The 17,315-nt window shown below is 35.5% G+C and overlaps 1 protein-coding gene across 1 annotated transcript; it reads right to left on the reverse strand.

Annotated features, from left to right (window-relative positions):
• Window positions 1-803: 803 nt before the first annotated feature.
• pou1f1 (POU class 1 homeobox 1) lies at window positions 804-11,227 on the reverse strand. The gene is made up of 7 exons (XM_077216828.1): window positions 11,113-11,227; window positions 6,498-6,647; window positions 6,284-6,382; window positions 4,113-4,358; window positions 2,219-2,383; window positions 2,037-2,097; window positions 804-1,947 (listed from the first exon to the last, which is right to left on the reverse strand). The coding sequence occupies exons 1-7, from the start codon at window positions 11,225-11,227 to the stop codon at window positions 1,737-1,739; spliced, it is 1,047 nt and encodes a 348-aa protein (XP_077072943.1). The 3' UTR covers window positions 804-1,736.
• Window positions 11,228-17,315: the final 6,088 nt, after the last annotated feature.

The raw sequence follows: 17,315 nt of genomic DNA on the forward strand, positions 1-17,315 counted from the left end.
AACTGAACTGTGAAACGGTGGGAAACCTTTAAGCTGAGTGTTATGAACCTTACAATTGTTCTAATGGCCTTTTAGAGCACTTCATATTTCATTAAATTAGGCATCATTATTCATAATCATAATGAATGGTGATTTTTAAATAAGGTCTTAATGAGTTTGTCGAGTGACCTTTCTCAAATGAACCAGGGTGCAGTCCATTAATTTCAAAGTAATTTAATGAGGTATGGATGTGTAACTGCTGCAAGCGTTTCTACTGGAATGCACACGGACAAATCCCAACGTTTTATTGTTTTTCCCAGTGATCATATTTATGTATGATTTATACTGAAAATGTCAAACCCTGTCAACATTATCCCAGGGTATACTGTATTTATTGCATTATTAGGTCATATGTGGTGGTTAGGGGTGTGTTGCTGACACAGTCTGTGGCAGGAGATGATGATCATATAGATCATCACCCATATCTCTCTGCTGAGAGCGGTTGTGTGCTACCTCATCATAACACTGTCAGGAACAATGCAATACTGTAAATAATCCCTCAGTAACACCCAGTAGGGCTCTGATCATACCACATTAAATTAACACATGCCACATATACGCACATGATAGATGCTTAATTCCCTCCCATCGGAATGATGTTTGATTATGTTTAATAATCTGAATCACAACACACTTACCATCTTGTTACGATTCATGCGAAGCATGAAATTCCCGTGACAATGCCCAGATTTTTGCTAGAGCAGCTAATGACTTATGATCTTATAATAATATGACAAACCAAGCATGACCACAATATTAGTCATTTATTTCTGACAAATTCATAATTTCTATACAAATAACGTCGCAAAAAAAAAAAAAAAGGTTTGGATGCTTCATACAAAACTCTACAGTGCAATGACACATTTCCAGGATGTGTTTTCAGTTACGTTTTTTGGAACATTTGCATATTTTGCTAATACATTAAACTTTGATGTATTTAAATATATGAATGGTGAATAAATTATTTTAACAACATTAAAAAGTATCTATTCTGCCCTTTTTGGTACTTTTAAATGTAGAAACCAACAGAAATATCCCATTTCAGAGCAAAAAAAAAAAATGGTTAAAATGTCTTTGAACAGCTGAAGATTTCAATGAGGGGGCTGCTTAAATTATAATTCATAAAAGGCAATAAATAAATATAAACAATAATATAAATAAATTAAAATGAAATAAAATAAAATAGAAAGTATTAGACACTAAAAGCATACCTAAAAAATCTATAAATGGCATTGCATTATACAACACAGTATCAAACCAACTGGCATTTATTTTAACCTTTTCAAACTTGAAAAAATGTCACAATTTAAATGATAATAAAACTGGATATATAATATTGTGACAGTATGTATTTGCAAAACATAATAGATCATATTCATACAGTAGTTAGTTAATGTTATGGATTACTCCTGTGGTTATTCTGATAGGACACTTGTGAGAACATTTTAACTGTTTCAATGAGACCAAATGTTTCAGAAGGTCTTAGTGTGTTAGCAGATGTCCTTTGATGGGATATTTTGATATCTATGAGATAACATACAGACATTTTTAAAAGTGTTCAAACACTTTTTTTGGGGTCGCTGTATTATATCCTCACTCACTCCTGCTGGTGAATCACTACAATAAACCCACTCATATGGATTCTTGCCTGTGGATGATAATCACATCCCAGTACAGCATCTGGAGACTCTGGTTCTTCAGGGTCTACAGGCTGCAGTCTCTTTGGCCATGAACGAGCTGTGGTGTAGACTGGTTTTCACCCTCTTCTCCCTCTGCCGGCGGTTACAGAACCACACGCGGACCACCTCCTTCTCCAGATGGAGGCCCTCCGCCATTCGCACGATCTCCTGAGATGATGGCTTACTCTTCTCCACGAAATTTCTTTCTAAGGCTTCCTTAGCCCCAAGACTGAGAGAGGAAATTAAGAATTAATTAGGCATTAATGAGAGGGAGATGCTGATATAATGGTTTTTGTTTAGTTCGAATTCCCCATTTACCTGATGGTTGTTCTCCGTTTCCGTTTACGCTCATGCATGCCCATCTTCTCATTAAAAAGAGCTGATGGGAGACGCAAATTGGAGTTTAATAATCTTAAGTTTTCTTTCAAAACTCAGGGATAATGGCATGGTGGTGGTAAATAAATATATAAATATTCCCACCGAGGAGTGTGTTGACTCACCACCGGCTTGCTCGGCCTCCTCCAGCCACTTTGCCAGGATGGATTTGAGCTTGCAGGCGTTTTTGAAGCTGAGCTGCAAGTTCTCGAAGCGGCAGATGGTGGTTTGGCTGAATTCAGAGCCGTGCACAGCCGCCAGTGCTTCACCCACATTGGTCTGTGTGTAACCTGCCAATCAAAGCTGAAAGTTAGGAAAAGTTTTGCTAGCAAACCCTTGTGGGAAAGAATGTGCGGTTGGTTGTACTGAATGTGCACTTCAAATCTTAAAAGTAGCCTGTATTTTTAATGGTATTTGCAGATAATATAATATTAATGGAAAAGAAGGTCACTAAAGGGTTAGTTCACCCATAAAAATGTGTCATTTGTTGTGTTGATGCGAGAGCAGATGTTGTTGCTTGATCAGTGGTTGGGGATTAATATTTTTTTAATAAAGTGGTAGGCCTAAATTATGTATTTATTTATTTTTTAGCACAAACAAAGCATTCGCGTCGCTTCATAAAATTGAGGTTAAACCACTGGAGTCACATTGATCACTTTAATGATGTCTTTACTAACTTTCTGGGGCTTGAAAGTGGTAGTTGCGTAGACTGTCAATGGAGTGACAGAAATCTCTCAGATTTCATCAAAAATATCTTCATTTGTGTTTTGAAGATGAACAAAATTCTTACGGTTTTGGAACGACATGAGGGTGAGTAATTTAAAAGTAAAATTTAAAAATGTATACATTTTAAATATGTTTTAATAATCTTTCGTCACGCTTTAATGGAATCCAATTATTTCGATGTGTTGACATACTGTATTAAAGTTGTTTTGCAGAAGTTTTTTGGCATTTTGTATGAATATGTTAGCCTTACTGTTATCTATACGCTAGTGTGTTCCAAAACAATGACAAAAATTCACATTTAGAAGATATATTTTAAGCGTTCAAAACTTGGATAGGGATCAATATGGATCAAAGATCTTGATGACATCACTCTGCACTTCAGCTTCTCATCAGATTTTCTGTCCAATCAAATGCTATCTCGAATTTTAACCATCCTGATTATAAATAGACGCTGAAGCTGTGGCTAAAATTGGTCATTTGTTCACACATTTACTATTTTCTACAAGGTAAATAGCACATAATGCACTATACAGGGAGTATAAATATGCTTTTCATTGGGGCGAATGAAATCTGGTTTCATGCTAATGTCACGAGTATACGAGAGATACCATTTGAATGCTACAGAATGCTGTATTTTAAAGCGATATAGAGGAGATTAGGAGGAGAAACGGTTAGAGATTAGGAGGAAAATTAGCCTTTGCCGAGCTCAACGGATATAAACGAAACCCTATTGGCTATTTTTTTTAAAGAGGAGGGGCTATGATATGCCCCGCCCTGTCTTCCTGTTTCAGTGGAAATTACTATTACAAATGATTTTAAAACTCTATTATGCTTCCATTTACAATTTTAATTGTACTAAATTGCAACTTCACCATTACAACTGTGTTTAGTTCATACTTAAATATGTTATTCATCAAGAATTCTATTTTAATATATATTATCTTCATAATAAGTACTCTTTGTAGCTGCAATAGCTGAGTTAATGAAGTCTTTTTCGGTTAATTAAATCCATTATTCAGGTATTTGAAGTGCAATTTTCAGTGTGAACACCACCCACTCATTTACACTACAAAATGACAGAATAGTGGATAGGTAAACAAATTGGGACGCACCAAATATTTATTGTGTTTTTATGTGCGGTTAGGGGTGATAGCTTTATAATAATAGACCATCACAGAAATAACTATATCTATAAACTAGCTAAACTGGTTTGATATAAACGAATCAAAATATGTTGCTTACAAAGTTTATATGGTAAACGACTTTCAACACAGTCCAGCTCAAAAGACAAACCTAGTTTGATCCTCCTCAGTTTGAATTCATTAGCAAACTTCTCCAGTTCCCGGATCTGAGGCGAGTCCATATCGGGGGGCTCTTCCAGGGGCCGGCTTTTCCTGCGCAGCTCCTGCTTGATGTCCCCTAGAGAGGCTTCATCCGTGAGCAGGGCCTGGGGCAGCGGCTGGAAGCTGTGGGTCAGAGCACACGAGCCCCCGCCCAAACCGTGCTCCGGGAACTTGTAGAGGCGTGGAGCCAGAGCTCCTGCGGGACAGCAGGACAGACAGTGGTTAGAGGGAATAATGACTCTTAGACAGAATATCATTTCACTTCAAAAGAAAACTGTATTGTGACACACACTTGCAACACTTTCTTTTGATGACCCCTTTTGACCATTCTCTTGACTATAAGTAAGGTTGCACCTACATATCAACTAACTCTCATTAGAGTATTGGCAGACTGTCTGCTTAATATCTGCTATATCTTTATGTGATGGTCCTCCAACAGATATTCTACTGTAATTAACTATAAGTTAGTTTGCAACTATATGTCAACGTATTCTAACCCTAACCCTACCAGTCTACTAATACTCTAATGAGAGTTAGTAGATATGTAAGTGCAACGTTACTTATAGTCAACTGAATGCGTTAAAGGGACCATCAATATAAAGTGAAACTGCCAAAATGTCTTTCTATCTATTTCAGTGAGATCTGTCAGGTATTGGGGTCATTGCTGTTATGCTTTATAAAAATGAATATGTGTTGTGAAAAATGATAGCCTATATTAAAGTGCTGGCTTTAGGAATGTTATAGGAATATCTATTGAAAGTGATATTAGAGACACTGATTTGACCTTTGAAATATTTCAATTAGAGAGAGAACAAAAAGAAACTCCTGTAATATATCTTAATAAACGTTTTTTTACCTATTCACCCTCATGTAATTGTGATATTGTGATGATTTTCATCTTTATATATATATATATATATATATATATATATATATATATATATATATATATATATAGTACCTGTCATAAGTTGTTTTAAAATGTTTTTGAAAGACGTCTCTGATGCTCATCAAGCCTGCATTTATTCAATCAAAAATACAGAAAAAACAGTAATATTGTAAAACATTACAATTTAAAATAATGGTTTCTATTTTAATATAGCCTACCTCAAAATGTAATTTATTTCTGTGATGCAAAGCTGAATTTTCATCAGCCATTTATTACTTATTAATATAGGCTACTGTTCTTTTTAACTTTTTATTCATCAATGAATCCTAAAAAAAGTATCACAGGTACCAAAAAAATAAACTGTTTCCAACATTGACAATAAATCAGCGTATGATTTCCGAAGGATCATGTGACACCGAATTCAGCTTTGCATCACAGAAATAAATAATATTTTAAAGTATTTTAAATTGTAATAATATTTCATGATATTACTGTTTTTCTGTATTTTTAATTAAATAAATGCAGGCTTGATGAGCATAATAGACCTCTTTCAAAAACATTAAAAATGTTAATGTTTCCAAATGATTGTATTAATTATAGGCTCACGGGGATATAGAAAAAGTCCCAATTAAGTCGGAGGCTTTACATTTTCTATCTTTACAATAGCAATAAATTGATCTGCATCTCCCTCTAGTGGCGGGATGTTTTCAGTGCACTGTTGCTTCTGCATCACATGGCACTGTGCTCAGATTTGGCCTCGGTTGAATTCAGTAGCGGCAATTTCTATTGCCGCTACTGAATTCGGCAATTTTGTGGGTGTGTGTTTAATTACAGAATATGAAGAATATTCATGCTGAATAAATATGTAGAGAACCACAGTAAGGCAAACAAATTACATATGGGTGTTTTTTTAACAATAAGGATCTCTTCTGTATGGAGTACTGAATAGAACTGTTATTTATTGCTTCATACACTAGATGGAAGCACAAACAAAAGGAAATCACCTGGTAAAGTAATAGAGGCAGAATGGCACCACACGCGCTGCAGTTTTTGTCACTGGTAACTATTTGTATTCTGTTGATAGCCTAAATGATTTATTCTGAATGACTTTTCAATCTGTACGTGTGGCTGTTGTGTTTGCAACAGCTCGACAGGAGTGAGAAACGCTCCGTGTTTGTCGTGTCATCATGTGAAGGGTCTGAAGGTTTGAGCGGCACGGGTTCAGGTTGTACCTTGCAGTGAACTGGCTCCGTTGACCATGTTGGCATGAGGAACACTGCAGGTCTGCAGGATGCGGGTCTGAGAGATGCTGGCAGAGAGCATTTCCTGTGCTGGAGACACACACACACACACTGTATTTCTCTGTGTGTTTATGATGCGCGATAATACATGCTCAGAAGAGCAATACTTCTCTTAGTTGCGTAAGTTGTGCGTAAGTTGACGTACCTGCCATCATGCCGTAGGTGGTCTGCTGGTTGCTATAGTGACACGGGGGCATCGGGTAGTGCAGGCTGGCTGACGCGTTGCTCAGAGCGGAAGTGGACAGATGCATGTGAGAGCGCTTGGACGACTGGACCAGTGGGAGACCTGAGTGGACTAAACCAGACACTAATATCATTGGGATGATCACAGACAGACAGATAGATAGATAGATAGATAGATAGATAGATAGATAGATAGATAGATAGATAGATAGATAGATAGATAGATATTTCTATCTTACTAACCTGACTAACTCTACTAACACTAACCAGTCTCAGACCAGCACTGCTTCTCACACAAACATCAAAATAAACCAATTATCAAACAGTCTAAAAATACATATCTGGAACATTGGGATCAATAAACTAAAACACAAAGTAGCCTGCATTACAATTCTATCGAACTCTGAAATCTAATTATGAATTGGAAGAATATCTCAAGAGTGTGAGACACACAAAGCAGAGACGGAGTGAACACAGCCTAGCCATCGAGACCGGTGTTGTGCCGAATTTCGACTCCCTGCCAAATTGTGTGTGTGTAGACACAGAAAGAGCTGGTTACACCGCGAGCAAAGTGTGTTCACTGTAGGACAGGAGAGATCGAGACAGAGACACACTTCCTCCTTGACTGTCATAAATACAGTTTAATCAGAGACCTCTACTTAAACACACTCACTAACTTAATAAAGATATTTGCAGCCATGACAACAGATAAAGATAATATTAGGAGAGGGACAGACAGCCACACTGGCTGCCAGATATGAGTCCATGTGCCACAGCCTGAGAGACAGCAGGAGAATGTGTGCGTAATGTGTGTTTTGTGACCTCAGTGTGTTTCCCTACTGTCCACCACAGTGACCCTCAATGTGTGTGTGTGTGTGTGTGTGTGTGTGTGTGTGTGTGTGTGTGTGTGTGTGTGTGTGTGTGTGTGTGTGTGTTAAAACACTATGGTATCAAATGTTCACACATGTTCTAATTTGTTACACTCTTTATTTAAATTTAAGTTATGTTATAATATTGTAATATTCTATTCTTTTGTTGTTTTTATTATTATTCTATGTATTCCAAGCTTTCACAATATTGTATTATTTACAGTCATGCCAATAAAGCAATTTTGAAATGAATTGAATTGAATATTCCTATTCATATTGTATGCGTGCATAATATAATTTATTGAAAATTATACAAATAACAAACTTTTTCACTGATTGAAACAGAGCTGTGCAAAAGGCAAACTGATTACTTTGCTCTAAATTGGTAAAAGAAGCGCTTCCACATTTCCCGAACCTCACAGTCCCGTCTCATAAGGTGATCATTTACACAAATAATTCATTATTGCAGTAATAATGAATACCAGATCGTATCATTTCTTCCTTCGTCAAATGCCTCTGAAAAATAAAATTAAGCTCATTTAATGAAGGAAAGCAGGTATGTAAATGCAGATAATAGTTCTTATTATGCGCAGTGACCTCCGGCTGTCAGATCTGCAGAACATTCAATTGAGTTTGATTCAGATCAGAGTAAACCTGTGGGTGGTAATCAAACTCTTTCTGAGAACAACCTCCACTACACTCGAGATGATCTCCTCATATAGCCTGGCCTTGTCCAGTAGTGAACCACGCCATCAGCTTATAAAAAAACACATTGGTTTATTCCATCATTAGTATCAGGATTTAAACGTTCAGATACATTAACAGCCGCATTATGATAAACAGCCCTTCAAACTATCAGATCTCTGCATACTCTGACATTCAGGCTTCACTTTCTGCAGGTGGAAGCGCGGCTGAGTTAACAGAGGTCACGTGTATGAATAGAAATGCCAAAACATTTCAATTCGAGAGTTTTGCATCTTCTGGCTCAGAGCTCGAGCTAAATGGCACGGTTTTAGTAATTATGCAAGGACTGTGATTTATATGGCAAACAATGAGCAGAGATTTGACGCAATGCATTGAGTTACTGTCAAGACTTTCACTAATGCTCTCTCGCTTGTGAGACAAAGCCGGGACGAAAAGAAGTACCCGATAATTTAACAATCAACATGTCAAAGTAATAATATGTCTGCTTTGATAATTATCTACGGAGAAGTAACAGCTGTGCAAATTGAGCTGATTAGCCACGTCTACATCATTTTGAATTATTGCAACAAATTACTGTTTGTCTTGGCAGTCGCTTCTCTGCTCCCTATAGTGGCTGTGAGCGGTGTCGCCAAAAAACATCGAACTAAATGTACACTTTCAAAACTTTGGGGTCAGTCATTTGTTTTTAAAAAAAGAAATAATACTTTTATTCAGCAAGGGCCTTTTAAATTGATCAAAAGTGACAGTAAAGATTTTATAATGTTAAAAAAAAATCTGTTTTGAACTTTCTATTCATCAAAGAATCCTGAAATAAATGTATCATGGTTTCTACACAAATATTAAGCAGCACAACTGTTTTCATTCAATGTTTCTTGTGCAGCAAATCCGCATATAAAAATGATTTCTGAAGGATCATGTGACACTGAAGACAGGAGAAAATACAGCTTTGCATCACAGGAATAAATTACCTTTTAAAATATATTACAATAAAAAATTTTAAATTGTAATAATATTTCCCATTATTACTGCTTTTATGTATTTTGATCAACTAAATGCTGCCTTGGTGAACATAAGAGACAAAAGAGAAATTAGTGTTTCTGATATGTGACCCTGGATCACAAAACCAGTCTTAAGTAGCACGGGTATATTTGTGGGAATAGCCAACAATACATTATATGGGTCAAAATTATCAATTTTTCTTTTATGCCAAAAACCATTAGGATATTAAGTAAAGATCATGTTCCATGAATATATTTTGTAAATTTCCTACCGTAAATGTATAAAACATTTATATTTGTTTGTGAATGCAGCACAATCGCGAGCATAAATAGACAACTTTAAAGGCGATTTTCTCAATATTTCGATTTTTTTGCACCCTCAGATTCCAGATTTTCAAATAGTTATTAATAGTTAATATCTCGGCCGAATATTGTCCTATCCTAACAAACCATACATCAATGGAAAGCTTATTTATTCAGCTTTCATGTGAAACATTATTGTCAAAATGACCCATAAGACTGGTTTTGTCATCCAGGGTCACAAATAAAAAGACACTGGTCAATGCATTATACTTTTGATTTGCTGATATTTTTCCAAAAGTATTTCCCCTGGGAAAAAGAGATGTGATCTCAGGAAAGGTCACTTCCTCAGTGACAGATGCTGAGTGATGACAGCAGCCAGAACTGGAGATAATACCAAATAATAGGACAACTTTAGGGTCATATAGAATAGGTCGAAAGGACATTCGTTCACAGTCCAGCCTCTCCTTATCACCTTGCTCTTGTTCTATGCTTTTCATAAATAAAAACAAATACTTATTCCATAATATTTGGAACTTTTTTCAACTTAAAGATGTGTATAATGTCAAAGAAACTCGATTTCAATTAAATGCTGTTCTTTTGAACTTTCTTAATCAAAGAATCAACAACAGTATCAGTTTCCACAAAATATTAAGCCGCACAACACCGATAATAATAAATAAAATATGTTTCCAATCGGCATGAATGATTTCTGAATGATCATGTGACACTGAAGACTGGAGTAATGATGCTGAAAATGCAACTTTGATCACAGGAATAAATACATTTTAACATGTCTCACATTATTAGGTAACACTTTATTTTACAGTGTCCTTGTTACACATTACATCTAGTTACTGTAGTAATAGCTATAAATTATGCATACTAACATGCAACTAAACCTAAACCAAATCCCAATTCTAAGTAAGTACATGAAGCTATTTATTATTACTTAGTACTTAAATGTATAATTACAATGTAACATGGACACCTTAAAATAAAGGGTTACACTTTATTTTAAGGTGTCTTTGTTACACTGTTATTATACATTTAAGCACATTTAAATAGTAAAATTAAGTACCTACATACTTACTTTAGGATTAGGGTTTGGTTTAGGGTTAGTTTAATGTAATTATACATAATTTATAACAATGTAACCATGACACTGTAAAACAAAGTGTTACCAAATAAAGTGTAAACCAATGTAACTTTAAATTGTAATAATTTTTGTCAAATAAATGCAGGCTTGGCAAACATAAAAGACTTCTTTCAGCAACATTAAAAAACCGTACAGACCCCCACATTTTGTTTTGTCTCAAATTCATAACACTCAAAAAAAAAAAAAATCAACATTGAAATTTACTACCATGAACTGCAAAAATTATTAACATGACAGAGCCTAAAAAAGGAAATATATTGCTATGTATAAATAATAGATACAAAAAGTGTTTTACCAGCCAAACACACGGAACAAACACCCAGTATCGCATTAGTATTATCACCAAATGCCAGGTGGATTTGCACAAAGATACTGTACAGTTAGACACCACCAACAAAATATATAAGATTATTTATTTAGCTATCCTAACTACGCTCCATTATACAATCAGTTGCACTGTATTATTAGCATTACGCATTGTTTTCCCCCTGCAAACCAGCGTTTGAGAACCTCAATGCTATGATTGTCGAAAAGCATGAGATTTACCTGGAGGGCCCATGCTGGCGGGCAGGCAGTCTGCGGCTCCGCTGTGGTGCATGAGCAGCGAATCTCCGCTCAGAGTCGTGAAGGAATCGCTGGAGCTGAAGGCCTGGCAGGTCATGACTCACCTGTGTGACACGAGCGGGGCGTGTGCAGGTATTTATGCTGAGCCCCCTCAGACCCCCTCATCCATGTTAATAAGCTCTTGCTGTCGGCACAGCTCTGGTAATCAGGGCAAAGAGGTGCAATCTGATACTGTCCATTTCCACTGTGTGTGGCTTCCGACAAACACCAGTGACTGCTTTGACAAACCACGGCTTATGAGACTTAAGAGTAATTAGCCATTCCAGAATGTGTTTACATTTACATTTTAGATGCAACGAGGGAGTCTGATCGCATACATATGGAGTTATCATCGACAATTTTAGGGATTCTTTATGAGTGCATGATAATTAAAAATCTATGGTATTACTAGCTTTATAGAATTAAACCACTGTATTATAGGTTTATTTTTTCTTACTTCAATAAGTATTTCAATAAAGTTTTTTTTAAGGAGCTCATCAATATTTATAAATCATTTTATATTTATATGCAGTGTTCGGAAAGTTACTTTTTACAAAGTAATGCATTACAATATTGTGTTACTTTGTATGGATAGTAATGTGTTACAGTGCTTTTGTGTTACTTTTTCATCTAAGCTGGGCTGTTTGTTTGTGCTATTTCTGTTTTTGGCAAAAGTAAAGGCCCTTTCACACCAAAAGTGAAATCTATCAGCCTCAGGATGAAGGAAATGCAAATTCACGTCTGTATGTGATTTCATGGCCACAGGAGAGGTGTCATTCAATATAGAACAAAGTATCTTGCATTACTTATTTATTTGAAAAAGTAACTGATAAAGTAATCTGATTATGTAATTCGCATTGACACTGGTTATTTAAACATGTAACATATACAGTATAACCACGTTTTTTATTAAAAGTTAAGATTTTACATTAAAATTATACACGCATACTCTATGTTAGCCAATACACTGATTTGATATTTTTTTTCTTTATTATTACAAATTTTTGAATTTAATTGTTTTGTGTTTCATTATAGTTTTAGAGTTTGAGCTGAATGTCTATTGCTGAATGTCAATGTTAATCTTGTTTTCTTGGAGCCATTGGTGGAATTATAATTATCATTATTATTATTTCTTTATTCTTTTTTTAAAGACTTTAAGATACATACAGCATTTTTTTAAGAAACTTTGCTTTGATGGTTGTTTTTGAGCACAAATATTTCATCTAGTTTCTCAATTAATGTGAGGTCATAAAAAAATGTATGTGGAATAATTTTAGCTAAAACATTTTCAAAGTAATTTTAGATTGTCAAAATGCGGATGAATACTGCTTGGATTTTCATGTCAACATTCAAACACAAATTCTTTTATTTCCAAAAAAAAAAAAGGTGTTTATCTTAAGCTTATCAACTGTCAGTGTGATATAATCATTCTAATGACTTGTTGTAATATATGCAGAAGAAGTTCTCATTTTAGTTTAGTGAAACCTGCTTTGGCTTGATTCCACATGATGGATGTTTACTTGACCTGTGTGTAGCCGGCCATCTGGTCACTGGTCAATTAGTTTTTGTTGCATTTGTGCTGGCACATTCATGTTTTTGTTAAAAATAAGCCTCAAAAGCCCTAGTCTTGAGACGGAGATGTTAGAACTTGCTTTATTTGTGATCATCTAGATCACTGTGAGCAGGTGCCTGTCTGAAGACTCACTGCGGCTCAGGTACAGCACAATAGTTCAGATCAACACAACATGGCGAGCCTTCATGGTTTGTGTCTGAATGACAAAGTAATCGCCTGAAGACTTCTCCCTTTGCATACTGAGGAAGACGCAGCGAATATTTCTAATAGAGTTGTATGGCAGTCTGTGATCTCACACTGATAAACCAGTACTGCAGAAATGGAAATAATTTGGGTCTCAGTCATGGATTTACAATTTTTTGCCTCACGATTCCCTCACGCAAAACCCCTGATAATGAGGATTACTGAATTTATGCCACAGTATACAAAGGTAAATATGACTGCACCATTAGCCATGAGACGCCATGAGTTAGTGAATTTATCATGGGAGATGCTTGTTCTAATCACTGTCATTTTATAACATGCCATCAATATATAAAAAAAACCTAAACAAATGTACAATAAATAAGGACATTAATAACCGAAATGAACAGTTATTAACACTAAGTGATATAGTTTGTTAGTCTAAGTAGTGAACACAAACAGCTCATCCAATCAGAATTTAGAGTCCGTACTATTAAGACTTTTTTGATGCAAGCAATAAAATAGACTATGAAAACTGTGTCATGACAGGTCTCTGAGTGTTTGTCATGCTAATGGATAAGAAAATGTTGATATGGTCGGTCTGGTGGAATAGATCCGATACGCTGTTGAAGACTGAATAAACACGACACGCTGCTGTGAGCAAGTAAGACATGGTGCTTCTGTACAATATAGTGTACATGAATTACCCGTAGCAGATCTATACAGGTGGAGCTGGGGAGGGTGGAGGGTTTCACCTCCATCAGATCACGCCCTATAGATAACGATGTGATTACAAGCAGGTTGAGTTAAGGACCATCAACCTGCACCAACTAGAGTTTCATGACAACTTATTCACAACTATTAAAGTTTTTATATTTATATTTTCGATTTTTATTTTGAATGTAGTAGAATGTTTTGTAATTTGGTGGTGTTTTCTCAATTTTATTATTGTCTTGGTTTTAGGGGCCAAGCCCCTGTTGTAATTATTATTTTTCTTCATCTTTATTTTTTACATTTACATTTATGAATTTGGCAGACACTTTTATCCATGCAAACATTGCATTTCAAGGTACACATTTACATTCTTACAATCGAACATGACCTTGGCGTTGCAAGCGCCAACACTCAACTGTTTGAGCTACAGGAAAGCTGTTAATACGTCTTTTAGGTTTTGTTAATTATGTTAATTTTATCCATAATAATTTAAGTACTAGTCATTTGTCATTCACAGCTCAAGTGATTGGCTGAAATGCGTCTGTTGTGCATGAGTAAAGATGACAAATTAAAAGATAGATAGATAGATAGATAGATAGATAGATAGATAGATAGATAGATAGATAGATAGATAGATAGATAGATAGATAGATAGATAGATAGATAGATAGATAGATAGATAGATAGATAGATAGATAGATAGATAGATAGATAGATCCAAGTCATTGCCATTGAGAAGAATGCTAACACAAAGGAATTGGAGAAAACCTTAGTGAAAACAAACACTGATTCTGTGACCCACAAAAGTCACACTTTCTGGGGAATTACCAGAATTACCTAAATTTTGCACATAGATTTTCACAACAAAATAATGTCCCACTAACAATTTTATTAAAGAATTAATGGCTGGAATTTTAAATGAATGCAGATATTACATATTATTATTAAAAATAATTAAGTATTTATAACAATAAAACAGTCTGAATTGTAATTGCCGTTAAGTCCTGTAATATGTGACGGAACCTTCCCATCCTTCAGACTGTCAAAGGAAGAGGCCGATGGAGCTGAGTGCAATACATGTCCCAAGTGAGTTAGTGTCTGCTCCTAAAATAACCCCTATTGTAGCAACAAGCTTCTGTGATGGTAGGTATATAAGACAGATAGATGGAGAGAGAGAGAGAGAGAGAGAGAGAGAGAGAGAGAGAGAGAGAGAGAGAGAGAGAGAGAGAGAGAGAGAGAGAGAGAGAGAGAGAGAGAAAAGGGAAAAGTGATAAAAACAGGCTTCAAGCACAGGATTAAGGGGACCATGAAGAAAACCCTTTCCCATGAGAATGAACAAAGGACATGTGATTTGAAGAAGTAAAACCGCGTTTATTACGTCTCTCGGGTAAATCCCTGCACGTTCAGTCCTCGTAGGCTGCCAGAGTAACCAAGCACGGACACACAAAGCCCCGAAACGTAATTAGTGCAGGGAGCATGAGCTGAGGACCTGCACCTGTCCTGACCGGGTCCTCGCCCCAGCCTGACATACACACACCTCACGCACTGATCCAGCACTGCAGTGGGAACACCACCATCACACACCTTCTCACAGGTATCACATCCTTCTAACACAAGGCACACATGGACTGTACACCATCCTAATTCTGGAAATGTGTGTGTGTGTATGGAACACCTTATTGATTAGACTGGCTGGTGGGTCACGACCACAAAATGGGTCACAGGTCTGTTCTGATAAGGTCGCGGACAACAAGAAAAACAATGGTAAAATTCTGTTAATAAGCTTTAACTGTATAACAGTAGGATAGCAAAAATCGGAACATAAACTTTAAAAAGGGATACAAACACATTTACCACTTCAAACTATTATATTATATTATATTATATTATATTATATTATATTATATTATATTATATTATATTATATTATATTATATTGTATTATATTATATCAGTTGTCATTAAGATTTTTAAATGTTTTTTGTAAACAGCCTTTTTTAACCCAGACTGATTAAACAGTAAAAACTGAAATATTAAAATAGCTGTTTTCTATTTGATTTTAAAATTTAATTCATTCCTGTGATCAAAGCTGAGTTTTCAGCATCATTACTCCAGTCTTCAGAGTCACATGATCCTTGAGAAATCATTATAATATGCTGATTGGCTGCTCAAGAAACATTTCTTATTATTATAAATATTGAAAACAGTTGTGCTGCTTAATATTTTTGTGGGAACCATGATGGATTTTTTTCAGTATTCTTTGATGAATAAAATAAACAGTATTTGTTTGTTTGTTTGTTTGTTTGTTTGTTTGAGTGTGCATTTGTTTGTTCGTTTATTTTGCATTTATAATGCATCATTGCTGAATAAAAAAATTAATTTGTATGTTTGATTTTACACACACACACAGCACGCACGCACAAATTAATTATGTTATTCAGCAATGATGCATTATACATGCATATACTGAGTTTGTATATATATATATATATCAATGGTTCTAGCTGTGAATAGTTTGCATTTGAACATTTGAAACTTGCATTTTAAATGGAAAATACAAGCAATTAGATGCTTCACACACACACACACACACACACACACACACACACACACACACACACACACACACACACACGTATATGTTTACATTGAACATTTTTGGTAAAGTCTGGTTCATAAAGCATCTAATTGCTTGTATTTTCCATTTAAAATGTATAGTAAGCAAGTTTCAAATGTTCAAATGCAAACTATTCACAGCTAGAACCATTTTTATGCATTAGGAAACATTTATAAATTCAAATCCAAAGTCAGACAGATCAGGCACGGATCCTCCGGTCAATAGGAAATTAAAGAAGGAATGGGCCATTGTAAATTACATTGGTGAACAGTTATTACCCTTGCTTTTCACTCTCACAGTGTGTGATGAGAAATGCTAAAATCATAATTCTAAAGTGCTGAAAGAACGTCGTTCTGTTTCTGTTTCACTCTCTAGACAGGAGCTTGTTGCTTGTGTTCGTTTCATGCACATTAAGCATGTGATGAATGTCATCTGCACGTAAACAGGCCACCGCTCTGGAGCAAAGCAAATGGCAGCTCCCATCCTTAATACCTTAATTCATTATGCAAACATGATTTATTGCTGAACCCAGTGTACTGATGAATATATCGAGAGAACCTTATGTTTAATTCCTGAAACATCTGCCGAGAGGGATCAGTCATTCAGACTTTAATGCATAAACATTCAAAACAGAGCCAATAAAGGTAATTTCATCAGTATATTCAACATCAGCTCTGATTCTGAAAGGTTAAAGCAGGGAGGGTTTGCTAGTCACCACATCAGTCCACATGATTTTATCAGTTATTTATCCAATGTCATTTCCACTTGTTTGTTCTACAACCTCAATTAGCTTCGGTACTGCTTATTTGAAGATTGTGCATGGATTATAAGTGCATTTTCATATTACATATAGCTTGCTTTACAGTAAACAGTTGTTTTAATACTGTAAATACGGGCATTTTATTTCCAATTACATTTTTGATCTCATATTTTTGCAGCAACTTTCAGCTATGTGTTTTGCATAATATGATTTGGCATATATAATAAAAAATGTATAAACAATATCTGTGTTTTCACAAGTTGGGCCTTTTACTACACAGAGAAAACACTCAAGAAATA

Source organism: Siphateles boraxobius, unplaced genomic scaffold, assembly GCF_051911475.1.
Source record: "Siphateles boraxobius isolate OS27281-9 unplaced genomic scaffold, OSU_SipBor_1 7, whole genome shotgun sequence".
Classification (NCBI taxonomy): Eukaryota; Metazoa; Chordata; class Actinopteri; order Cypriniformes; family Leuciscidae; genus Siphateles; species Siphateles boraxobius.